The sequence below is a fragment of the Schistocerca serialis genome, chromosome 3 (assembly GCF_023864345.2).
Source record: "Schistocerca serialis cubense isolate TAMUIC-IGC-003099 chromosome 3, iqSchSeri2.2, whole genome shotgun sequence".
Classification (NCBI taxonomy): domain Eukaryota; kingdom Metazoa; phylum Arthropoda; class Insecta; order Orthoptera; family Acrididae; genus Schistocerca; species Schistocerca serialis.
Genome location: NC_064640.1, coordinates 45,065,386 through 45,092,505, shown reverse-complemented (window position 1 = coordinate 45,092,505; position 27,120 = coordinate 45,065,386). Strand labels below are relative to the sequence as shown.

The 27,120-nt window shown below is 43.2% G+C and overlaps 1 protein-coding gene across 5 annotated transcripts in view; it reads right to left on the bottom strand.

Moving 5' to 3' along the window:
* The window catches only part of LOC126469694 (vinculin), a 302,912-nt gene that overhangs the window by 234,863 nt on the left and 40,929 nt on the right, over positions 1-27,120 (bottom strand). For all 5 annotated transcript variants that reach the window (XM_050096859.1, XM_050096861.1, XM_050096862.1 and 2 more), the window contains exons 3-4: positions 25,898-26,043; positions 1,990-2,185 (exon numbers count right to left, since the gene is read on the bottom strand). In XM_050096859.1, coding sequence (XP_049952816.1) covers positions 1,990-2,185; positions 25,898-26,043 — 342 coding nt within the window. The remainder of the gene's footprint in view (positions 1-1,989; positions 2,186-25,897; positions 26,044-27,120) is intronic.

The following is a 27,120-nucleotide window of genomic DNA, read 5'->3' as shown; positions in this document are numbered from 1 at the left end:
TAGTTTTGCAAAGGATTCAGTGTCAGCAGTTGCTGGCTTCTCTGAGTTTTCTTGCTGGCTGTTTTATGATGTTAAGGAGAGGAACTGACCAACATGGAAGTGTCGAATTTGTCAAGACTCCAAAACATAGTGTTCCACTGACAAAAGCAGAGTATTGATGACAGTATGCTACTGTCTGCCTTCAAACTTTGGCAGCATCTGCTGTGTAATGGAATGTGTGCATACTGTACATCTCACTAACTGAAGACACAGGATTTTGTCAACAGCCAATATAACTAAACTTAGTACACAGGTAGAACAATTTTGAAAGCCATTTGTCTGGGATACTTTCAAAGCTGGTTTTATTTGGAGCTAAGATGTTCACACCCACTCATAGCAAGCTTCATAAAATTCTGGTATTGGATGCATGAGGCTTTTTATTACTCTCTATATTTGATTGTTTATTTTGTTGCTGAAGGTCATGTAGCAGCAAAAATTTATTCATTTTTTTATGTTTTGTTTATGATAATACAATTTCTACAAACGACAATACAGTGTGGTTATAATTAAACTTTCACTACTTGAGAGGGCCTATTAAAAACGAGTGAGTGTAGGGCAATGAAACATTTGAAAGGACATCTGGAAGAGAAATAATGAATAAACAACTGAAAGAAACACTTTAATTTCCACGCGAGAAAGGGTAACATTTAGTAACTGTGTAGCATGTTTAGATTCTAGCTCACAAATGCTGCTCAATGTGATGACCATATGCATCCACAACAGCCTGTAACAGCACTGGAGATACCATTTCACAATTATTGATGGCACTTTTTGAATGGTGGACCATGGGAAGTTCAGTTGTCTTAACCCTGTGGTGCATGAATTTCACTGCAGTGGACAACTTATAATGGTCAATTTTCTGGCGTGTTCAATCAGTCATGAGGCTGCAAATGCATGCAGGACAAAACACCAGAAGGGAGTGCTGACTGCAGTGAACTGTGTGCATTTGCAGCCTCAGGACTGATTGTAAATGCCAAAGAAGCGACCATTAATAGCTGTCCACTGTAGTGGACCTTATGCGCCACAGGGTTAACACAGCTCATGCACTGCTTGAAGATTACACATTGTGTCCAGCATTCTCAGCCATGACAACAGTAACTTCTTCAATAATTTGTGGCACAATTGGTCATCAGCCACACCCAGGAGCAATTCTCAAATCATCAGTTAATTCAAACTTCCAAACCACATTCTTCAACCCCAGTCCAGAAAGAAGACCTCTCCTTGTTTCTTTAGTGTGTTGATACTTGTGAAGAGTGGCATTACTGTTGCTGTTGTTTTGATAAAACAGCTTTATGAGTAAAGCCCTGCTCAGCGTCTCCAAACCCATGTTGACTGACTGCAACTGTAATGCACATTGGTGCTTGTGTTTCAGCACTATGTTGTCATACCAGTACCAGTGCCTAACAGCAAGTAACGACACTAACACTAATAATGCAAATCCTGCAGTGCACAGTATGAACATCATTCCTATAAAGTTGGGTGCCGATATGGTAAACAGTTTTCCATCTACAATGGCTCAAGTAGCGAAAGTTTAATTGTAGCCACACTATACATAAACTTGTGAATTATTTCTTATGTTGTCAAAGCTGTTTTTTTGGTTAAGTTACAAGACACCTATTTCCATACTTTTCCCACACAATCTACACATTTCACCCATCATATGAACCTCTAATTCATCAACAAATAACAGTGGGGTCCTTGCGGAATAATGCCTTGAATGTTCCAGAAATGATTATGGAAGAATGTAGTAGTTATAACAATAATAATAAGGCAACAGAATTTGTTTAGCATAAATTTCATTCTAATTTATACTTCCCTGTTTAGTTTTGGGATTAGTAACAATGTAAATGTAAGCATTTGTGCCAGCTAATGACAAAACAATATTTGGCTTTGGTGCATCACATATGAAAGGGTAACAAATCTGACGTACTTGCATACCAACTGACTCACCTTGCTAAGGCAGGGGCTCAAATCTTTTAAGAATTGCACTAAATCCTCCATTGTCTCAATGACTTCTGCTACAGCCAGATAATCCAGCACTCTCTTGCATTCTCTAATGATCTTGCGAACCTCTGATTCATCAAAACACAGCAAGAGAGCTGATGTACCTTGCAGAATGCCACGAGAACCTTCAATCAATTTCTTTCTGCAAAAACATTTGTACCAAATGATTAAAGTGAATAAACAATAAAAATCATATATACAGTAAATTTGGTTGCACTTTTACGGGAAATTTTCCATCTTGTTCTTGCTCTGGTACCAACAAGATTGCAACTTCAGTAAAGATCAAAGTCATATTGATGCTGGGGTTACATTTACTTTGAGGTGATCAGAAATTAACAGCAACCAGTCAATGTTTCCCCAGCATAGTGATTTATTTTGCCATAACAAATTATGGCAACAGATTTTCAGATGGCAGTATAAATTAGATTAAACTATAAAAGTTTTCACAGAATTGTCCACATAAGCAAAAATCCATTTCTCCACATCACAGTGCTGGACTGAAGATGAAATTTCATCACTTCACTTACCTAGATACGATAGGCATCCACACTCAGCAATATGACGCCTACTTTATTGTCACTGTTATAGGAAAAAGCTAATTCTGATAGCACAAATAATTTTATTTGTTGTGTACATGTACTTTGTTGGAAAGACATTAAAGCAAAGCCAATATTAGTGTGGTTATCATGTTTGGACCCTAAAGAATATCCAGTAACATGCAACAACCTTATAGTTTTATTAAGTAATGCAAAGCACATGATACACAGGACACAGTTCAAATACTTTGGGCACCTTTGCTATATGTGAAGACTACAACATATCATTTTGCATGATCTCATAGACACTAGTATCCAAACTAGTGACACACAAATATTTACTAAGGCCCCTCACAAAAAATACTATCAGATTTGCTCTAAAACATTCACAAATGCAGAAAAATTTTCAGCTGTCTCAAAATCTCATCAGAGTCTCTACATGACTGTAAGGAGTTTCACTACGACAGGTGAAATGTAACACAAAAACATACTCAAGCAGCACAGAAATGAAAGTTCTTTTAATTTAATTTAGACCTTATTAGTAATTGTGGGTGATATGCTACATTTATAAAAGTTTCAACACCCAGAAAGAATACCTCACAAGAATCAGAAGTTGGCATGTCTGCACAGGACTGCACCAGTAAAAAGTGATCAAGACTGGAAAGAAATTATACACAAATGGACCTAGTAGCTGACCCTACTCTTCTTTTGTATAGCCAAGAAGGTCACTGTTACACCAAACTCAATCAGTGAATCATCTGCAATATCAACAACGGAGTAAGTTCAAACAGGACAGAATGACTGGTCCCTAGGAAATGGTTTTCAGCTCATATGAGGCTTGATGCATATTTGGAACCAGTGGATGTACTATGTGAGACAATTTGTGGTACCATTAGATACAACATGAAATATTGACTCCTACATATTGAGGCCAATCCAACAGCAACAGATTTTAAGAGCCTGAAACACTGCATTCATTCAAATAACTCATATCATATCACTTCACCGCCCCCCCCCCCCATCCCAAATCCCCCGGGCGGGCAACACGGCAACCACAAGCAGCAAATTTGGTACATGTCCTCATTTAGCAATGATGGAGTGCCAGTGATTTTCTGAAATGATGCATATTTTCCTGACATTTCACGTCTTCAAATACATGTGAGATGGTTAGTGCGCAATTTGTTTGTTGCAGCCATCCTTCAACCTATATTTATGCTTTATGTAATTTGTAAACAGACTGCACCATGGGAGACTCCTGAGGAATATATCCAAGTAGTCCTTGAATTAATGCTGAGATATTTAAACATGCTGTTTGAAGTGTGTGAACATTTACATCACACTAAATTCACAGTCACAGATCTTGTAGGCTCACAGATCTGTAATTCTGGATATTTTCAAGACTCTAATCCATTTTGTAAAGTCCATTTCAGTAACAAGCATCCTTCTTGGTATGTAATTTTTACAAATGGCAGTTTGTCTAACCAATTTTTGTGAAAGGACACTGACCTGTGGCACTTTCAAACAAACATTAACTATAGTAGAAGTCCCCTTCAAATAGACATTGTGAAATATCACTGGGTTTTTGACACTGTACTGAGTTCTGAATCACAGAACCCTTCTCAATAACAATAACAATGGTAAAAATACACAAAACCATCCAAAAGGATATTCTGAACCTGAAACTGTTCAGTGTAAGAAATGGGTGCGGTAATGCAGGCCACTGTAAGGGAAAATTAGTGTATTATTTCAAAGTACGGCCTGGAAGTTGTTTTTCCATCTACTCATGGTTGAATGCATTGGAAATAGTTCCTTAGACCTGAAACCTGTCATGTTGGTGGCAACCACTGGAATGTTATTTGCCAAGGAGTGTATGACTAGCTACATGGTCTCTAATGTTGTTCATAAGTGTAATAGACATAGGATCTCTACTGAATTGGAACAGTGATATAGAACACATTTTGAAATATGAGAGGCTGGAGCTGTACTGTGAGAAACACATATGACATTTCAATATTCTTGCATGAAATAAGTTGATGCATATCTTTTGACTGCAGCAAATTAAAGTCACCCTTTCTCTGTTTTTACTTAATTTCAGTGAGTATATAGCATTCCCTTAATGTAATCAGACATCTGTGTATTAAAAAGAAAAAAATATCTGAATGTCTGTGGTCCATATCTCATGAAGAAACAGACTCCACAACTACATAGATAGCTCAGCATGTCTGTCTGAGTGTAGCAACCTGAACAGCTCTTTGAAAATCAGTGCACACTCCACTGCAGAGTGAAAATTCATTCTGAAAATACCCTAAGCTGTGGCTAAGCCATGTCCCTGTCATATCTCTTTTATTTCTTCTCCCTGAGCTCACTCCCAATTCCCTTTACAAATAAATATCCCTCTGGTTCCTTCAGTGCTTGGTCCAAGACACATACAGGCAAAATATCCTCAGGGTTCATTCAATAAAAGCTTAATAATGGAACATGAAACAAACAAACTAACTAGCAAAATATTCCAAAGACAACAGATGCTGACAGAATGAGAAAACTGGTAGAAGCTGACCTCGGGAAAGATCAGTTTGGGTTCTGGAGGACTGTAGGAACATGCGAGGCGACACTGACTTCACGACTTAGTTTAGAAGATAGGTTCAAGAAAGGCAAACCTATGTTTATACCATTCACAGATTTGAGAAAGCTTTTGCCAATAATGACTGAACTATACTCCTTGAAATTCTGATGGTAAGAGAGATAAAATACAGGGAGTGAAAGTTTATTTACAACTTGTACAGAAACCAAACTGTGGCTGTAAGAACTGAACAACATGAAAGAAAAGCAGTAGTTAAGAAGGGAGTGAAACAGAGTTGTAACATATTTTCTTCTTCTTCTTCTTCCTCCTCCTCCCCCTCTTTTCCAGCACTGCAGTGCATAAAGGGCCCAGGTCTTGTCAACCATCAGTCTCCTCTAATCCTCTCTTGACTTTTCCAGCCTTCTCTAGTTCTATACATCCAGTCGTCGCAATCTGTCTCGTCACTAAGTGGCTACCCTCTGGCTTTGCAGTTATCACATTCTTTGGCACTCATTGGTCTTCCCTCCTCTACACATGATCTAACCACTGTAACATTTGTGCCTTCACATCTACATTGATTGACGGACTCTTATAAAGTTCATACAATTCTGCATAAGTACTAATCCTACTAGCACCATTTTCATACACTGCCCCATATATCTTGCACGTTACTTAGTGTTCCCATTCATTCAAGGGCATTTTTGCCCTGTTGTGTTACCTGTCCACTTTTTGGACCCACACGTAACAAATGGTTTTATAATTTTTTTATAAACTGTCATCTTCAGCTGACTTGAAATGTTGGGGGATCACAACACATTAAGGAAGCTGTAATAGCACCTGTTACCTGCAGCTATTCTTGCCTTTATCTCTGTTGGTACCACATTATCTTCCATAACCATTCCTCTCAAATGCTTAAACTGATTTACTCTTTCCAACCCCTCAAACTGCTAAACACCTCTCCCCCTTGTTTTGTTACTGATGCTGATTGTATACTTTGTAATTTCCTTACTTATGACCAAGCCAAGTGCAGCTGCTTCGTATTCCAAAACTATATAGTTTTCCAGCAAATATTCTCTATTTCCCTATGTCATCTGCAAATGTCATATTCTGAATCATCGTGATGAAAATAGTACCACATGTTTAGCTTGGCAGCTTTTGCATGACAGCCTGCAGAGCCAAGTTATGCACATCAGTGATCCAGACATTCCTTGCTTGAATTCTTGAAAGATTGGAATATTTGCTATTAGCTTCTGAGGTATCCTCCGCTTCTGTAACAACTTGAAATGACCATTTCTGCTGGCACCGATATAAACTGTTGTAAAATCCACATACAATTGAGAACCATTATACTGTACTCATAACACTTTTCTATTATTAATCTAAGGGGCCAACATCTGATCTATTGTTGCTCTTTCCCTCCTGAAACCACACTGGTATTCCCCAATCATGGCTTCTTCATATGGTTGTAGTTTCTTGTTCAGTATCTTAGCTAGTAATTTGAAGGCAGCATGCACCTGAGCTATTCCTCTATGGTTAATGGAATTTGTTCTATCATCCTTCTCATTTTTTTCACTTCTCTATATTTTCTGAACCCACTTCACGCATTTTCTTTATCTCTGTCACTATATCTGAAAATTTCACTTGGTATCTTATCTTCCCTACAGCTTTGTAGTTTCTCATCTCCTTAACAGCTACAATCACTTCTTCAAACATTGGTTCCTCCACATCATCACTGCCACCAGCTTGCTCCACCTGCTCCTCTTCTTCAAATTCCTGAATTTCCCTAGATATCAATAATTCTTTAAAATATACTTTCCATTTTTCTATGGTTTTAGTTTTATCACCATTCAACTTCCCTTTTTTATCCCTGTATATCATTGACCAGGGCTGCAATCCCTGTTTTCTCTCTTTTATTCCCTTAAACATTTTTCTAACATCCTTTTCACTTCTACATTTCTTTGTGCATTTCAGTCCATTCTTCTCAAATTCATTCTTTTTCCTTCTGCAAGTAATTTTTGCTTTCCGTATCATTTCTTCATAATTTTGTCTAGCCAGTGTACATCACTAGAGCATCTTCTTCCTTGCGCTATTTTGTTCCTCAATAGCCCTTCTCATGCTTATGATCATGTCACTCACTTTGTCTTACTTTGTTTTCCAGTTCCAGCTTGACTCCCATCACCTGCTGTATTCTTCTTTCCTTTAGTTGCCACCGCTCTTCAGGCCTAGCTTGCTCTTCAATGAAAATCACTTTCATCCCTTCATCCATTTCTCTTTGAAATTCTGCCTTTTCCTTCTCACTGGCGATGATTGGGTCTACATTATACTTCTTATCCATTTCTACATGATTAAAGATTTTTTTTATCCTCTGCTTATACTTGACAATCACAATATAGTGGTCGGAATCTACATCAGCCCACCTCCACACCTAAAGACCTGAGCCATGTCTTCTTTGGGTACGTACATTGTCTATCTGGTTGACAGTGTCTCCATCTGGAGATCTCCACATCCATTTATGGATATTCTTTTGTTGAGATACGTTGCCATTTACAATACGGTTTTTGCTTACAGCAAATTCAACCAGCCTCAGTATATTGTCATTACATTCCTCATTTAGAATGCATTTTCCCACCTCAGCATTCATATCTCCTAGAATCACTTTCACACAATTTTCAATATCGCATCGTATGTGACTTCATGCTACTCATAAAAGGTTTCTTAGGCTTCATCATATACTTTCTTTGTTGGTGCATAAGTGACAATTAAAATACATTCAGGCTTCATTCAGTACGATCATAATACTGGAAAATGAAATTAACTAACTAACTATTCCAAAGGCACAACAAAAAGACTGTCAGAACGTGAGCTTTTGGCCATCAAGGCCTTGCAAATGCAACTCACACACACATATGAACACAATCTCTGGCTGCTGGTCTGGCCTCGGCAGCCGGAGACTGCGGTCACGTGTGTGAGAGTTGCGTTTAGGCGTGTGTGTGTGTGTGTGTGTGTGTGTGTGTGTGTGTGTGTGTGTGTGTGTGTGTGTGTGTATTTTGTCTATTTTTGATGAGGGCACTGTTGCCCAAAAGCTCACGTTCTGACAATCTTTTTGTTGTGCCAATTTGAGACTCAGCATCTCTGCTATATGGTGAGTAGCAACAACCCTTTTCAAAATAGTGTTACATTCCATCCTGGATTTTCCATAGTTTGATTTTAACTATTCAAAAGACAGCAGACACTGATAGAATGAGAAAAGTGGTAGAAGCTGACCAGTTCAGGTTCTGGAGAAATGTTGGAACACATGATGCAACACTGACTTCATGATTTAGTTTAGAAAATTGAAGACTTTCATTTTTATTCTCAGTATGCACATCCCACTGTTTACGGCCTTAAAATTTGATTTTGCCAACTTGTAAGCCCTGTATACCAGGAAACTGGTTACATAGATTAGCTGTACCACTGCTGTAGCAAAACATTCTGTAGTCACCAAAATGCAATGTACAGGTCTCCTTCCACCTAATCTTCTTTAATGTTGCTAATCCTATTTGGTACTTTTTCAGTCGGTCTTTCAAGTTTATGAACACCTCTGCTCTATTATGACTCAGTACATTCCAAGTAGCCATTCTTTGACCAGTCAGTGTCTGTTGCTTGGTCATCATCATAGAGGTAGTCCTGTTTCCACATGTGCTCGACATTTTCATGGCACAGAAGTCATCCCTGTGCATTACCACCAGGGGGTCCCTTTCACAGACCATTGGGTGGCTGACTTTTATGTAAGGAATGGTCCTTTACCCATTGAGGATCCCTCCTCTTCCTATACGGCATCAGGTTCCTACTGTTAACTTCCATACGTAGGTGCCCCATTTGGATATAAAATGGAAAAATGAAAGACATCCTCACACCTCCAAACTTGGTGTCAGAATAAAATAAGAGTTGGCCATGGAAAGCTGATAGGAAACAAAACAGAAGCCTGATACAAGTGGAAGTAATGTCACACTTAGCGAAGGGTCCATGTGGCTGCCACTCCACATGCTCCCACGAAGGCAGCCCCCTAGGGGGACTACACTGTGTCTGAAGTCTCACTAACTGACCGGTGTGGTATGGGTGGCCCTACCAGGAGCATCACTCTCACTACCATAGCTCAGTGGATCATTCAAACACAGAAACTTTTTGAGACAGGCAAAATACTCTCGGGATTCATTCAATAAGAATGTAATGATGGAACATTTGACTAACTAGCCATTCCAAAGACAGCAGATGCTGACAGAATGAGAAAACTGGTAGAAGCTGACCTCAGGAAGATCAGTTTGGGTTCTGGAGAAATGAAAGAACACACAAGGCAACACTGACTTCACAACTTAGTTTACGAGGTAAGTCGAAGAAAGGCAAACCTATGTCTATAGCATTTGCAGATTTGAGAAAGTTTTTGCCAATGATGGATGAACTACACTTCCTGAAATTCTGATGGTAGCAGAGATAAAATACGGGAGTGAAAGCTTATCTAACAACTTGTACAGAAACCAGACTTCAGTTGTATGAATAGAACAACATGAAAGGAAAACAGTAGTTAAGAAGGAAGTGAAACAGGGTTATAGCCTCTCCCTGATGTTATTCAAATTATACTGTTTACAATAGCAGATGGAGTATCATCTTATGCAGACAGAAGATACTGCTACCTCTGAATGTGCGCAAGTGTTGGAATCATTGACTTGGCCTGAAAATCCTGGAACAACATATGGTAAGACAAATATAAAAACCTTATGTAGTCATTGTGGTCTTCCAGAGACAGGTACACTTAGAGGATTCAAGGACTATTTGATGGAGAAGAAAATGTGAACATCCATCTTTTCTCTTCTCAACACACTGAAATGTATTCCCATATCTACTAATTAATGTGAACAAGAATTTTCACAAATGAATCTCATCATTACACCTACAAGAGCTTCATTCCATCTTTCTACCACCAACAATCTGGTATCTGTCAAATTGGTTGGTCCTCCACTGCAGTTGTTTCAATCTATGGGTTATGTACGCTCGTGGATTATGAAAGGCACACATCTTGCTACTGATGCCAAGAGTAAAGCAAGAAGGCACGAAGTCTACAGCAGCAATGAACTGATATCAATTTGGAAATTGTTATAGTGCTAGGTAATGTTAATTATAATGTACTTCAATAGTTAAATACATGACCTTTATTGGAAGCTTCAGTAACTGTCACTCCATTATCTATAGTATACAGTACCTCCGAACTTTATGTTAAAAATAGAGCACTGTATGGGACTACTTGGATCAGCAGGTGGAAAGTAACAATCAACAACCCTTCAAATTTGTAGCACTATGGGATCTGATAATCAACAAACGCATACCTGAAAAAAAAAGTTGATTTTCAACCTATTTGAATTAGGATCCTCATCAGGACTAGATGCTATGTTAAAAGGCATTAGCATGCTGTCTCCTGGGGTGGTGGTGGTGGTGGTGGTGGTGGTGGTGGTGGTTGGAGTGACTTGTTTTTGTTTGTTGTGCTTATACTCTATCTAGTCATTCATTCATTCATTCATACATACATAGTGTTGTGTCAATCCCATCTTGAAGATGAGCCTTCAGGGATGTGAAAGGAGTCACAAGCAATACAAAAGCAGGTAGAAGCAACTGCTGCTGGCTATTCCCGTGAAAGGGTCTAAACTGCAAGGACATCAGTCCCTTCATCCATTAAGTGGCAAACCAGGCGTGGCCGTCACAGGAAGGAGGCAAAAGGCAACTCCTGAAAAGCCTCAGTGTAACCAATACAATATTTAAAAACAGACATAACAGCTCACAAAAAAGACTGAGTAGACAAGTTGTCAAAAGATCAGTCAAGACAAACCAGTAAAACTGAGAAATGAAAAAGAATACAGAGAATAAAAAGGTGGGAAGGGTAGTCCAGGCTGGGACATCAAGCAAGGGCCGCCGACAGATCCCTGGGAAAGGGGGAGGAGGGGGGGGGGGGGCAAGAAAAGGGTGCCCCACCAGCCCCTCTCTGGCGGTCAAGGCAGCCAAAAAGCCCTACCTTACAGGGATGAATAGAAACCACCTATGTGGGCAAAATGTAATGCCAGGTCAGCCACTTTGGTGTTGTCTGCTAGCACCAGAGGTTGTGTGTCTGGAGGATTAAGATGTCACCTCAAAGCAGCCAAATTAGGGCAGTCTATGAGTCAGTGGGGCCCCGTCAGATGGGCTCCGCATTGGCAGTGAGGGGGATCGTCATTTCAGCCAAGTGTGGCCAATGTGGAGTCAACAGCAAACGATGGACTCCCTGCAAGAAGTACACGTGAAAGAATGCCACATGGCTGTGGTCTCCTTAATTGTCCATTCTGAGTTTCAGACTTCCAACAATCTATGGCGTATAAATGACTGAACGTCCAGCTCTGGGACTCCCATTTCTAGAATCGGCATCTTGGTGGGCAACTTGGCCAACCAGTCAGCTCATTCATTTCCCAAAATCCCAACATAACTGGGAGCCAAAGGAAAATGACTGACCATCCAGTTTCATGAAGGTCAGAGACAATATCCTGGATAGCTGTAACCTGTGGGTGAGGAGAGTAGCATTGGGCAACAGCCTGAAGGCTGCTAAGGGAACCACTACAGATTAGGATACTCTTGCCAGTGCATGAACGAACACGTCTAAGGGCTAGTTTAATGGCCATCAATTCAGCACTGAATACAACCCTATGATTTGGCAGAGACAGGAGTTCACTGCAGCGTGCATGTACATATGCAAACCCTGTTTTCCATCGACGTCTCAAGGACAGTCAAGAACCGGTGGCAAAAAATTGTGAATTCAGTGGAATCTTTTGGACCAAACAATACTCCGAGATACATTCAAGGTTGGGGCACAAGCCATGGGGGGGTTGGGTTGTTTGGGGGAGGAGACCAGACAGTGAGGTCATCGGTCTCATCGGATTAGGGAAGGATGAGGAAGGATGTCAGCCATGCCCTTTCAAAGGAACCATCCCAGCACTTGCCTGGAGCGATTTAGGGAAATCACAGAAAACCTAAATCAGGACAGCCGGACGTGGGATTGAACCGTCGTCCTCCCGAATGCGAGCCCAGTGTGCTAACCACTGCGCCACACAAGCCATGGAGGCAGACCAGAAGCCACAGTGGAGTAGTGTATGTGTTTGGATCTGATGGGCACCCAACAGTGAGGTCACCAGTGCCCTTACACTTATGAAAACAAACAAATGTGGAGATGAACTAAAAGTGTTGTACACGCATGCACTCAAAATGACCACACAGTCACTCTGCATCTCATGCACTGTCACACACACTAAAACCAGTTAGGAGGGAAGAGAGCTAATCAAGAAGTTAAAACACACAGAAAACAAAACACAGAAGAACTAAAAGAAAAGCACAGGGAAATATGACGTGCTGACCACTTACAAAAAAACTAGGGTGAGCCAGCCACCCTTTGACAAATTAAGAACATCTCCCTAAAATCTTGCTAAAAATGTTGGACAGTTCACAAAACTTTAAAACCTTAACCACATTTGTTTGATCATTACGTAAAATAGATGGCAGACCCACCGGCAAATTCGCTGCAGTCCGTTGGTCAGCAAGTAAAATGGAGTCCAATAAAATGTGTTGCACCATGATCTGGATGCCACAAGCACCAAACACTGGAGGGTCCTCTCACCAGAATAAGAATCCACGTGTTATATGGCTGTGGGCTATACGAAGGCGACTAAGGAGGACCTCATCCCACTGACATTGCTGGAAGGAAATACTCCATGACCAAGTTATGAGCTTGATGACACAGAGCTTGTTATTGGTCACTGCCAGCCACTCGTCTTCCCATCAACACATGACTTTGTACCCCAACAGAGAGGTGATAGCATGCAGGCGGATAGCACACCGAAATACTAGAGGATCACAACACGCTTCATTGGCTGCTCGATCCGCCCTTTCATTCCCCGCAGTTCCAATGTGCCCAGGTATCCAGCAGAAAGACACCTCCTTCCCCAGTCATTGTATTTGTAGGAGGGCATCCTGGATATTCTGGGTTACTGTATCTGCTGACTACAAATATTGGAGAAAGTAAAGGGCACTCAGAGGATCTGAGCAGACAAGAAATTTAACACCAGGAGAACGTCTCATCTGCTCCAATGCTCGCAAGATTGCATATAATTCTGCGCCGAAGACAGTAAATTCTGGAGGCAGTCTGACCTTGAGGACGTGATCTGGGGAAATAACAGGGCAACCAAGAGAGTTCCCTTGCTTAGACACATCCGTAAAAACAGCTACATGATCATGGTACTCAGATAACATATCAGAGAATACTGCATTAAAAATGGAAGCGGGAGTGCTCTCTCTCCTGTACCGCACCAAATCTAAAATCACTCTGGGCCTCTCCTGTAACCAGAGCAGCAGACAGTTAAAATCCTGGGTTTGGGGTCGTACTGGCTCCACACCAAGTGACTCCTGCACACGTTGCATGCACATCCCAAATGGCATTGTGACTTGTGAACAGCTGGAAAAAAGGCATTCTGGAGTTGGACGAGCAACAGTATGGTGTGTGGGTGACGTTGGAGCTACAACAAACTTACACGCCTGACACACCACGAGGAGCTGGCATCAGATGGTAAGTGGTGGTTCCCCCGCCTCAACACAGATACTAGGTATGGGACTGGTCCGAAAAGCACCCGTGGCCAGCCGAATCCCCTCATGATGGACAGCGTCAATGGTCCGCAAGTAAGAGGGTCTCGCTGACCCATACACCACGCAACCATAGACCAGCTGTGAATGCACAAAAGCCCGATAAAACTAAAGGAGATGCACCCTGTCTGCTCTCCAAGACCTGTGGCTAATGCACTTGATGATGTTCAGCACCTTCAGGGTTCTGGCTTTCAGGTCTCGTAGGTGTGGTAACTACGACAACCGGGAGTAAAAAATTAGGCCAAGGAACCACACAGTGTCTCTAAAATGTAGGATGGTGTCCCCCATATCCCAGGCAGCCAAATTAAAAATACAAAGAGAACGATTAAATGAACACACATGCACTTATCTTCAGAAAACTGGAAACCCATCTCTGCAGCCCACTCCTCTACCTTCCGCACTGTAAGTCGCAACAGACGGATCGCCATTGCAACATTGAAGGAGGAACAGAAAACATCAAAATCGTCTACACATAAGGAGCACTCTACAGGACTCCTTACCGTAGATGTGATGCTGTTGATGGATATGGCAAAGAGGGCAACACTTAAAACTCTGACCTGAGGAACACCATTCTCCTGCTCAAATCAATCAGACAGCTTGTCACCCACTCAGGTCCTAAAAAACTGCTGGGACAGGAAAGACCATATGAGGATGGGGAGGTAGTCACGAAAGCCCCATTGATGCAGCTGTGTGAGAATACAGTGTCTAAAGTAGTACTGTATGACTTACTTATATCAAAGAATATGCTGATACAGTGATGCTTATGGAGGAAAGCCTGCTGAATAGCTGCCTCTAGGAGGGTCAGATTGTCGACAGTGGACCGAAATCTTCGGAATCCACACTGAGAGCGGCTAAGGAGTTGCCTGGTCTCTAACAACCAGACCAGACAATGGTTAACCATTTGCTCCAGGCTCATTAAGACGACACTCCAGTAACCACTGGGACATGAGCAGTCCTTTCTTGTTTTGAGGAGAGGGATCAGAATTGCCTTCCTCCATGAGTTAGGGAAGTTGCCTGTCCTCCGTACTAGACTAAAACATTCAAGGAGGATTTCCCTTATGCCGCTGGCAAATGTTGAAGCATGCAGTACTGGATTTGGTCGTGACTGGGTGCTGTGTTACGAATCTCAGTCAGTGCTGATTTGAGCTCCGACATGGCGAAAGGGGAGTTGTAGCCCTCAGAACTGTTGGATCTGAAGTCCAACTTTTCCCTATCTACAGTCGCACAATAGCGACAAAATGCCAGATCCTGACTTGCATTGGCTGTAGTTTGTGCAAAATGTTTGACCAGCGTCCGAGCAGTGTCTCTAGGTGTTGTTTGGAGGCACACCCGTTTCAGCACTGCTGCTATCATTAAACGGCTGTGGTTACCGGAAATCCTCCGGATGGCTTTCCATACTTTTATAGAAGAAGTGGAGTGATTGATGGAGTCCAGGAACACTTGCCATGATGATTTCTTACTCTCCCTAATGACACGCCGAGCCTTGGCCCTTGCGACTCGAAAGGACCTACGGTTGTCTGCTGTCAGTCAGCATTTAAAATGTCGAAGAGCCGCATGCCTTTCCCGAATCGCGGAATGGCACGCATCTGTCCACCAAGGTGCTAGTCGAAGATGACCTGAGGACTATGCGATGGAGAGATCAGCGACATGATGGATCACTCAATATGGTCCACCCATCCTTGAATTCTGTCGCAGTGTTCAAACACAGCCAACTGGCTGAAACTCATCCAGTTAGCCCTGCTGACTATCCATTTTGGGGGCTTAAGTTCAGGTGGTCAGCCATTCAGTAGATGAAGGTGGATTGGGAAGTGGTCACTGGAATGAATGTCATCACTGACCTCCCACTGAACAGAGTCAGCGAGGGCAGGAGAACAGAAAGAGACATTGATGACTGAGAATAAACCAGTAGCAGTAAAGAAATGTGTGGGGATACCTGTGCTGAGGATGCATTACAGCTCATGAGATGTCATCAGGCCCTCCAAAACCCAAACCCAAGGGCAAGTATTGGTCAAGCCCCACAGGACATGATGGGCATTGAAGTCTTCCAGGAGGAGAAATGGTCACAGGAGTCGTGTGATAAGATCCGTGAGAGCCTCAGACTATAGTGCATCTTGTGGAGGTAAATACAATGTGCAAACAGTGATCCTTTGATACACATGGATTTGAAGTGCAACTCCTAACAGGTCAGTAGCCAAGGGGAGAGCAGAGGAGTAGTGCACATTAGTGACACACACTGTGACACCTCCCTTGGCCCTTTCCCCTGATAGGTCGTCCTTGCGGTATAGTGTACATCCCTGGAGCACGGGGACATCGGTATCTTTAAAATGTGTTTCTTGTAAACAAAAGCACAAGGGATGTGCCTGTGCTAGGAGTTTCAGTTCCTACACGTGAGTCCTGAACCCATTCATGTTCCATTGTAGTATGGAAGCCATCTCATTAGTGCAGTTTTAATTTACTCCTACCTTTGCATTGGGGAGGTGAAGCACTTGAAGAGTGAGCGAGAGTGGAGGGGCTGCCTGGATCCAAGGCATATAACTCCACGATATCCTCTTCATCAGTCAGACGGGAAAGAATAATGTCTGATAGTGGTTGGGACAGCTTTTGACCTGAATACTGTCAGCCTTTCCCTGCACCCCGTCCCTTCGAGGATGAGGGGGAAAGGGGGGCTTTGAGAGACATTCTACTTTTCTTGTACCTTCTCGATGCTCACTGCTGAACTGTTGTTTGTTTTTCTTGGTGCAGCTGCTTGGCTTTGTCCTTACTCTTTTTCCCTTGGCATGTACATGTGCAAGTACAGGTGCTTGTGGTGGATACAGGCACACTAGGCATCACATGCGTCGAAGAGTCTGCCTTGGGAATAGGCTTCTGCACCATGGAACAGTATGAGGTGGCAAAGACAGTGGGTTTCGTAGCCTTATATTCTTTTTTGGCTTCAGCACTGGGGATCCATTTGGCCACTTTTATCTCCTGTATTTTGCGTTATTCAGCAAAAACCGGGCAGTCTCAGCTCCAGAATGGAGGGTTTCCAGAGCAGTTGATGCAGATCGCCAGAGACAGGCAGTCAGTACCAGCGTAATGAGCAGCTTTTCTGCAGTACCCACAGATCACTTCACCTCCACAACTCATGGTTGTATGGCCGAAATGCTGGCATTTATAGCACCGCATAGTGTTTGGAATGTAAGGCTGAACATTAAGGCAAAGGAACCCCAACATAAGATGTTCACGCAGTGTGGGAGAATTGAATGTGACAATGAAAGTGGCAGTCTTTTCAGTTGCCCCATCATTCCTGCGAGTTCGTTGCTTCACATCGACTATTCCCTGGGGTGCCCATTCTTGCTTCAGTTCTGCTATGTCCATGTCCGTGATATCTTGGCATATGACAACGCCCTTACTGCAATTGAGAGAGGTGTGCATCCCAACAATGATATCATCACCACCCAATTTATGCGATTTCTTAAGAAGGTCTACCTGCTTTGAGCAGTTAGTTTCGACCAACAATGAACCATTACACAATCGTTTCATAGATTTTAATGTTCCAGCAAGGCCTTCCAAAACCTTATGGATATAAAAGTGGGACAATTTTTCAAATGTTCCCTCGTTCCTCTTTATCACCACAAACACATTGTTATTCATGACTTCATGAGCCCTGTTGCTGCAATCCAAAGTATTCTTATTATCAGGAGGACTAGCCTCTCTCATTCTTTTGGATGAATAGGTGCGAATACTCCTATGTGGTACACCCTTCCCGATGGGAGGAGAAGAAGATGATTTCAAGGGTTCCATCTAGGTCCCACGAGCAGCTACGGAAATAAGGGTCCACTCTGACAGCCCTGCATGCCTGAGTAAGCCTTATACAACTGTGGTGCGGCAGATTTTACATCTACATCTACGAGGGCAGTTCAATAAGTAATGCAACACTTTTTTTTTCTCGGCCAATTTTGGTTGAAAAAACTGGAAATTTCTTGTGGAATATTTTCAAACATTCCCGCTTCGTCTTGTATAGTTTCATTGACTTCCGACAGGTGGCAGCGCTGTACGGAGCTGTTAAAATGGCGTCTGTAACGGATGTGCGTTGCAAACAACGGGCAGTGATCGAGTTTCTTTTGGCGGAAAACCAGGGCATCTCAGATATTCATAGGCGCTTGCAGAATGTCTACGGTGATCTGGCAGTGGACAAAAGCACGGTGAGTCGTTGGGCAAAGCGTGTGTCATCATCGCCGCAAGGTCAAGCAAGACTGTCTGATCTCCCGCGTGCGGGCCGGCCGTGCACAGCTGTGATGCCTGCAATGGCGGAGCGTGCGAACACACTCGTTCGAGATGATCGACGGATCACCATCAAACAACTCAGTGCTCAACTTGACATCTCTGTTGGTAGTGCTGTCACAATTGTTCCCCAGTTGGGATATTCAAAGGTTTGTTCCCGCTGGGTCCCTCGTTGTCTAACCGAACACCATAAAGAGCAAAGGAGAACCATCTGTGCGGAATTGCTTGCTCGTCATATGGCTGAGGGTGACAATTTCTTGTCAAAGATTGTTACAGGCGATGAAACATGGGTTCATCACTTCGAACCTGAAACAAAACGGCAATCAATGGAGTGGCGCCACACCCACTCCCCTACCAAGAAAAAGTTTAAAGCCATACCCTCAGCCGGTAAAGTCATGGTTACAGTCTTCTGGGACGCTGAAGGGGTTATTCTGTTTGATGTCCTTCCCTATGGCCAAACGATCAACTCTGAAGTGTATTGTGCTACTCTTCAGAAATTGAAGAAACGACTTCAGCGTGTTCGTAGGCACAAAAATCTGAACGAACTTCTCCTTCTTCATGACAACGCAAGACCTCACACAAGTCTTCGCACCCAAGAGGAGCTCACAAAACTTCAGTGGACTGTTCTTCCTCATGCACCCTACAGCCCCGATCTCGCACCGTCGGATTTCCACATGTTTGGCCCAATGAAGGACGCAATCCGTGGGAGGCACTACGCGGATGATGAAGAAGTTATTGATGCAGTACAATGTTGGCTCCGACATCGACCAGTAGAATGGTACCGTGCAGGCATACAGGCCCTCATTTCAAGGTGGCGTAAGGCCGTAGCATTGAATGGAGATTACATTGAAAAATAGTGTTGTGTAGCTAAAAGATTGGGGAATAACCTGGTGTATTTCAATGCTGAATAAAACAACCCCTGTTTCAGAAAAAAAATGTGTTGCATTACTTATTGAACTGCCCTCGTACATGACTACTCTGCAATTCACATTTAAGTGCTTGGCAGAGGGTTCATCGAATCACAATCATACCATCTCTCTACCATTCCACTCCCGAACAGCGCGCAGGAAAAACGAACACCTACACCTTTCTGTTCTAGCTCCGATTTGTCTTATTTTATTTTGATGATAATTCCTACCTATGTAGGTTGGGTTCAACAAAATATTTTCGCATTCGGAAGAGAGAGTTGGTGACTGAAATTTCGTAAATAGATCTCGCTGCGACGAAAAACGTCTTTGCTTTAATGACTTCCATCCCAACTCACATATCATATCTGCCACACTCTCTCCCCTATTACGTGATAATACAAAACGAGCTGCCCTTTTTTGCACCCTATCGATGTCCTCCGTCAATCCCACCTGGTATGGACCCCACACCGCGCAGCAATATTCTAACAGAGGACAACCGAGTGTAGTGTAAGCTGTCTCTTTAGTGGACTTGTTGCATCTTCTAAGTGTTCTGCCAATGAAACGCAACCTTTGGCTCGCCTTCCCCACAATATTATCTATGGGGTCTTTCCAACTGAAGTTGTTCGTGATTTTAACACCCAGGTACTTAGTTGAATTGACAGCCTTGAGAAGTGTACTATTTATCGAGTAATCGAATTCCAACAGATTTCTTTTGGAACTCATGTGGATCACCTCACGCTTTTTGTTATTTAGCGTCAACTGCCACCTGCCACACCATACAGCAATCTTTTCTAAATCGCTTTGCAACTGATACTGGTCTTCAGATGACCTTACTAGATGGTAAATTACAGCATCATCTGTGAACAACCTAAGAGAACTGCTGAGATTGTCACCCAGGTCATTTATATAGATCAGGAACAGCAGAGGTCCCAGGACGCTTCCCTGGGGAACACCTGATATCACTTCAGTTTTACTCTATGATTTGCCGTCTATTACTACGAACTGCGACCTTCCTGACAGGAAATCACAAATCCAGTGGCACAGCTGAGACAATATCCCATAGGCCCGCAGCTTGATTAGAAGTCGCTTGTGAGGATTCCCCAGAGATTCCCCAGAGGTTGCCCACTAACGACTGTTCCACCTCAATAGCCGTACATTCCATCAGCGTACAGCACACCTCGAGATTGAGATTTTTTTTTTTTTAAGTAGAGGTTTATCTCGTCCTCAAATATGGGCAGTCAAGCCAATATCCCCACTCCCTGAGACACATGACATTCCACTGCCACACGGTGGTTGCTGAAGTATGCCCAGAGCTTACAGTGAAGGGGGATTGGTGGCACTTACCAGTCCCCAGCTCAGGAACCCCAGGGTTGCCACGCCTGTACACAGCAAATCAATGCTGAGCCCCTGAGGGTGACAGTGGAGGAAGTTACAGTTCTGAACAGAGACACTGCAGGCCTGCAGCAACTATAAACCCAGTTCTGAGTCGCTGTTGTGGAAGGTGGAGCTCCCTTCCAGAGAAAAGGACACAGTAATTGGGATATTCACGGAAGCTACAAATGCATGTAGTGTAATTCAGTAGCTGCTGTTGGTGTCTGATAGGTAACAGAGGGACTCTAGCCTTGACTAGTAGACTCTTCACAGGATTACTTCGGAAGGCTCCTGTCATAAGTCAGACCCCATAATGATGAATGAGGGCTAGCACCCACATGTTGAGTGTGATGCTGAACCATACACAAGACAGAATTAGGGTTTTGTAGAGCCGCAAAAAGATAGAGCAATCTGCACCTCAGTTAGTGTTACTGAGACAGGGAAGTGTATTGAGGTGTAACAAGCAATTTTGCTGAAGTTGGTGAAGGTTGGGAAGCCACATCATATGGGAACTGAAGACCAGTCCCATAAAGTGGTGCTTCAAAACTATAAATAGTAATTAATTGTCTAGGTAAAGCTCTGGGTGCTCGTGGGCGGTACGACAGTGACAGAAGTGCACAACACGAGTCTTGGTGGCTGAAAACCGAAAACCATGGGTGAGAGCTCATGACTGCGTCTTTCGTAGGGCATCCTGTAGACAATATTCAGCAACACCCATACTACAGGAGCCATAAAAAAGCACAAATCATCGGCATATAAGGAGGGTGATACCAAAGATCCCACAGCCACTGCTAGATCGCTGATGGCTACCAGAAAGAGAGTGATGTTCGGTACGAGCCCTGCGGAAGCCCGGTTTCTTCGATATGGGGAGTACAGAGTGAAGCACCCACTTGAACCTGGAACGTATGGTGTGATAAGAAGTTCTTGACAAAAATCGAGAGTGAACCTTGAAGACCTCACTCATGTAACATAGTATGGATGAGGTGACGCCATGGCATATCATAAGCCTTCTGTAGATCGAAAAAGACAGTGATGAGGTGCTGACGAAGTGCAAAGGCCGTCCGGATGGTGGACTCCAGGTGAACCAAATTATCAGCAGTGGAGCGGCCTTTGCAAAAACTGCCGAGATGGAGCCAAAAGGCCCCGAGACTTAAGCAGCCAGCACAGCCACTTGCTCACCATGCATTTGAGCAACTTACAGTAAGGCTGATTGGGCAATAACTGTCAGTCTGGAGCAGGTTCTTACCCGGTTTCAGTACTGGAACTATCACGATTTCTTGCCACTGAGATGGGAACTCACCCTCGTTCCAGATCCTATTAAAGAAGGTAAGGATGCGATGACACAGACAATCCACTGAGTGATGTTTCAGCATTTGGTTGTGTATACAGTTTGGCCCTGGGATTGAATCAGGGCAACGGGCTAGAGCACTGAAGAGTTCTTATTCACTGAAAGGAGCATTATATGACTCCAGGTGGTGGGTAGTAAAAGATAAGCGCATTTGCTCCACCCACTGTTTTATGAACCAAAACGTGGGGTGGTAGTTCTCACATGCAAATGCGTGAGCACAATGCTCAGCAAAATGTTCAGTGACAGCGTTTTCCTCAGTATGAATGGCACCATCTAAGGAAATACTTGGTACACTTGCAGGGGACTGGAAGCTGTAGAAGCATCTAATCTTTGCCCACTCTTGAGATGGAGAGGTATGTGATTCAATGGTGGAAACATACCTTTCCCAAGATTCTTCCTTTTGTCATTTTATGAGGTAGCAGACACAGGCACAGAAGGCAATAAGGTGCTCCACTGAAGGGTGCTGCTTATAGCATTGGAGAGCCTGTCTATGATCTCCAATGGCCACAGCGATCTCTAGGGTCCAGCAGGATACAGTCTTATGACAGGGGGATCCCGAGGAAGAAAGGATGGCTTGGTTGACTGTCAAGAGAACAGCCATTGTATGCTAAACAGCTGCATCAATACTGCCTTGCAATGGGGAGCTTAGGGCAAGAGCAGAGGTGAAGCCATCCCATTCAGCATTATGGATAACTCATCTGGGTGGACGTTCAGGGGAGCAACACTGAGGGAGGGGCAGGAAGATTGGGAAGTGGTCATTACCACACAGGTTATCGTGGGCCCTCCAGTCAATAGATGGTTGACCAGAGCTGCAAAAGGAAAGATCAATGGTCAAGTAAGTTCCATGTGCCACAATGAAGTGTGTGGAGGTACCAGAGTTCAAGAGGCAACAATCAAGCTGTGCCATCAAAGTTTCAACGTCTTTACCACAACCAGTGATCATTGTTTCACCTCACAAAGGGTTATGGGTGTTGAAGTCACCCAAGATTAGGAAAAGTAGGGGGAGCTGAGAGATTAATGCAGACAGTTCATTGTGGGATATGCCATCATCGGGAGGGAAATAAATGTTAAGATAGTAAAATCCTTACGTGCCCTTAGCCAAACAGCCACAGCCTCAAAAGGTGTATCAAGAGGCACAAGGTCACTATATATAGTGTCCTAGGACATATGTACAAACTCCACCTGATACCCTCTCATAGTCAGTATGATTCTTAAAATAGCCTCAGTAGCCATAAAGGACAGGGGTCTGAGTGCTGGAAGCCGTGTTTCCTGGGTGAAAATACAGGATACAGGGTAAGTGCTAAAAAGCTGCCATAGCTTACCATTGACATAGGTCCTGTAGTACATTGCTTCGGGAGATCTGTTACCTTGAGAGCCACCAGGATCTCTACCTTCGGCACAGAAGGAGTACATGCAGAGGCCAGTGGCGTGTGGGCCCCCGGAGTATCCTTCATCTTAGAAGCCTTCCTTTTTTTCCTTCTTCTCCTCAGAAGACAGGGATTGGGAAGGTTTCCCTGAATTGGTTTCAGGGACAGTCAGCAACCTGTGCTTCCTTCAGCCATCGACTGGTGTCTGGTTGTGAAACAGTAGAAGCCGTGGAAGGGAGAACCTGAGGGACCTCTTCCTAGCTAGAGAAGCTGCAGGAATATGAGGCACCCACAGCTGGAGGATGTGAACAGGTGTCTCCAGCAGGTGGGAAGCCAATGCTTCCAAAGTGGGTGTGGTGAAAGCACCAGCAGCGCCCCCAACCGCCTGCAGAGCAGGCATTAGTGGGTGGCTCTGAGGTGGCTCTCAGAACCCACTGTAAAAAGGTGCAACAGAGGAAAGCACTGTCGACAGAGAAGCTGACAACATTGCGGCTGCAGCATAAGATTGTGTCATATGTACGGGATTAAGACACTCATACTGTATTTTGGCTTCTCGATATGTGAGCTTGTCCAGGGTCTTATACTCCTGAATTTTCTTCTTACACTTAAAAATGCAGCAGTCTGGTGAGCAGGAAAAATGGAGCTCACTGCAGTTTACACAGATGGGGAGAGGGGTGCAAGGAACATTCGCATGCAACTGACACCCATAATCCCTGCAGACAGGGGTAGCGGTGCAATTATAAAACATGTCTGACCTTCATACACTTGAAGCATCTCATATGAGGAGGAACATATGGTTTCATGTCACACCAGTAGACCATCACCTTGACTCTCTCAGGCAATGTATCAGCTTCGAAGGCCAAGATGAAGGCCCTGGTAGCAACTCTGTTTTCCGTTGGCCCCCTATGGACACAACGGATGAAGTGCACTCCCCATCACTCTTAAAAGCTGGCCTGCGCCTCATGGTGAAAGATGACGCCCTGGACCATATTGAGACACTTGTGGGGAGTGACAGTTACAAGAATGACACCCAACTTTTCACAGGAGAGCAGCGTCTGTAACTGGACAGGAAATGTTTTAATCAGGAGGGAACCGCTCTTCATCTTGAAGATGGTTGCAGCTTCTCTGCATTTGTCTTCAATGTGTTCGACAAAAAATAAAGGCTTTGTGGCCAAAAAAGGTGTCCCCTATGATCCTGATACAGACCACTTGTTGGGGGAAGTATTTTTCTCTTTGTCGTCTAGTCCTGTGTTCCTCCCATGACATAGCCTGGGAAGAGAACACGTTGGGATCATATTCCGTTGCATCATACAAGGCCTTACCATTCAAAGAAACTGCTGGGGCAATGTGACCACCAGTGGGAGAAAGTTTAAGTCAATTTATGTACGAAGTATCTGCTATGGTGTCACCCACTCCAAATGGGGGCTGTCCCCATGGGTGCCACCCAGTTTCAGCAATGCCTGCCTGGCCAGTAATCCATTGCTGGGAGTCTACATGCCCAGTCATGACGGCACATACTCCATGGCAAACATAGGGAGTGTGCACTGGGTGCACCAACAGTGCGATCCCTGTGTGGTCAGGAAGCTGCTAAAGTGCAGATACTTGATGATTTCCCACCAACAGGATGGCTACTGTGCTGGGTTTTGGGCATACTATGACAACAGGAAGGAAGGGCAGAAGGATATATAGGCAGAGCGTACACCACAGTGGGCGATCTGCATGGTGCACACTTCTGTAAAATTTGGAAAAGATGGGAGGTCAAACCCAATAATTGGTCCCATATAATTGTTAATGGAAGGTGAAGGCAGTGTTGGGAGCGAAACTGGAAATCAAGATCAAAATTGTGAACCAAGTCCAAGCACGGTCCGTGGACCATCCCACGGAAAGTCAGAGAATGTAAGAGAGAGCTGAAGTGCAACACAGAGAGAGGAAGTAGTGTTACAAAGGCTGGGGCCTGCAGTAGCCAAGTATGTACTCACCAATGAGTGGTTAGTCCCCTTGGGGGGAGGATGGGCGTGTAAAGTATGCTAACTACAAATTGTGACAAGTGGTAATAAACTCAAACTGATAATTATGGTAACTACTTCTACATTACTTCTGCATTATTTGTAGAAAACCAGCTACTTCAAAAAAAGCAGCTGCTCTTCCTCCTAAAGTACTACTCAGCTTGGTTACTATCCAATAAGTTAAACGAAGCATTTTAACTTGACACAGACCACTACTAGGTGGCTATATAATGGCAAAAATCGGAATTATCTGATACAAATGCTGGAGCTAGGCAGATTTTACATTCCTAATGAGATATTCTTTTATTTTGTGTTTAAATAGTTGAGGATTTTCAACTTCCTGCCTGATGTACACTGGCCACTTGTTATAGACTTTTGCACCAGAATATAAAATTCCAATCTGAACCCTAGAAACGGATGCATAGCTTATACGAAAATTATTTCTGTTTCTAGTATTGTGTATGTGAACTGCTGAGTTCATCCTAAATCCACTCTTGTTACTAATCACAAATACTGTTACAGTATCTATACATTGACATGTAAATGTAAGAAACCCTGGGTCCCTGAAGACACTTCTGGAAGATGTTCAGTTTGCAACTTTACACAACATTATTATTGCACACTTCTGTAGACTAAACACTTTTTCATCTTATTTTCCAAGGCCCAAGAAGAGTATGCTAGATTTGAGTAAATGTATGCACAGTATGCTAACAATGTTGTCTGTAGGTCAACACAGTGATTGAAGTGCCTGAGTGCACAACAGGTCCATTAATATACTTTCTAAAAATGCACAATATAATGGAAAACTACCTTGCTGATCCACTCAATGGGTCCTGCTTGAGCATAGCAGATGCTTCCTCAAGCAGTTTTGATGCACCTTCTACTCTCATCAAAGCTGCTGGCATATCTTGCTTCAGAATTGGATCATCACTGCTGTTGATTGTTTCTCGTCCAACCTGAACATTCAATGGAAAATACAACTCTTCAAATATTATACAAAATACAAAAACTTTATCAAATAAATTTATATTAACTACCATAATTTTCTCTCAATGCATTTCTATGTAACAATAGTGACAAAACCACCAATTCAAGTTTTTCTTTTTTTTTTAATGAATACAACAGCTTACATTATAAGTCCCATTGGTCATGGACCCCTGCACACTATTATAAGTAATTACTAGGAAGCCTTACAATAAATACAGAAAACGTTTCACCAAATACAAACTTCATGAAATGAAACATATCCCTCCAGAACATTAGCAGCTGATATAAAAAAAACAAACTGTTTTTCTGCTTGTGTTTCAACTCTAGCCCATTAGTTTCAATTTTTCTGTAATGTATAGTCAGGTGCTCTCCTTTCTAACTAAATCTGTTGCTATGTAGCCTTCTTGTAAATATAATCAATAGTATAATCCACTGTCATAATCATACTTTCCCATTTTGAACTTATGTATGACTATGACTAGGCCATCTACACGGATCAACCAGAATATTACGACCACCAATCTACTATCGATATAAACCTGTCCAGGTGATAGCAGTGTCACCTGGTTAGAAATGACTGCTAGTTAAACACACGCATGGTTCATGTAGTATCAGTGAGCATAATGTCCGTGTGTAGAATGGGGAAGACACGTGATCTACCCAAGTTTAACCAATGGCAGATTGTGATGGCCTGGAGGCTAGGTACAAGCATTTCGGAAACTGTATGACTTGTTGGTGTTCAAAGAGTGCTGTGGTGAGTGTCTTCAACATATGACAATACCAAGGTGAAACCATGTGGAGACATCATGAGGTTCGGTGACCCCCCCTCCCCCCTCATTGGAGATGTTGGATGCCATAGGCTGGGCAGGCAGGTAAAACAGGACAGGTGGTGAACTGTGGCAGAATTAACATCAGACTTTAATGCTGGGCAGAATAAAAATGTGTCTGAACACACAGTGCACTTAACACTCCCAACAATGGGCCTCAGCAGCTGATGACACAAGCATGTGCCGATGTTAACACCATGACCCCGGCAGCTATGACTG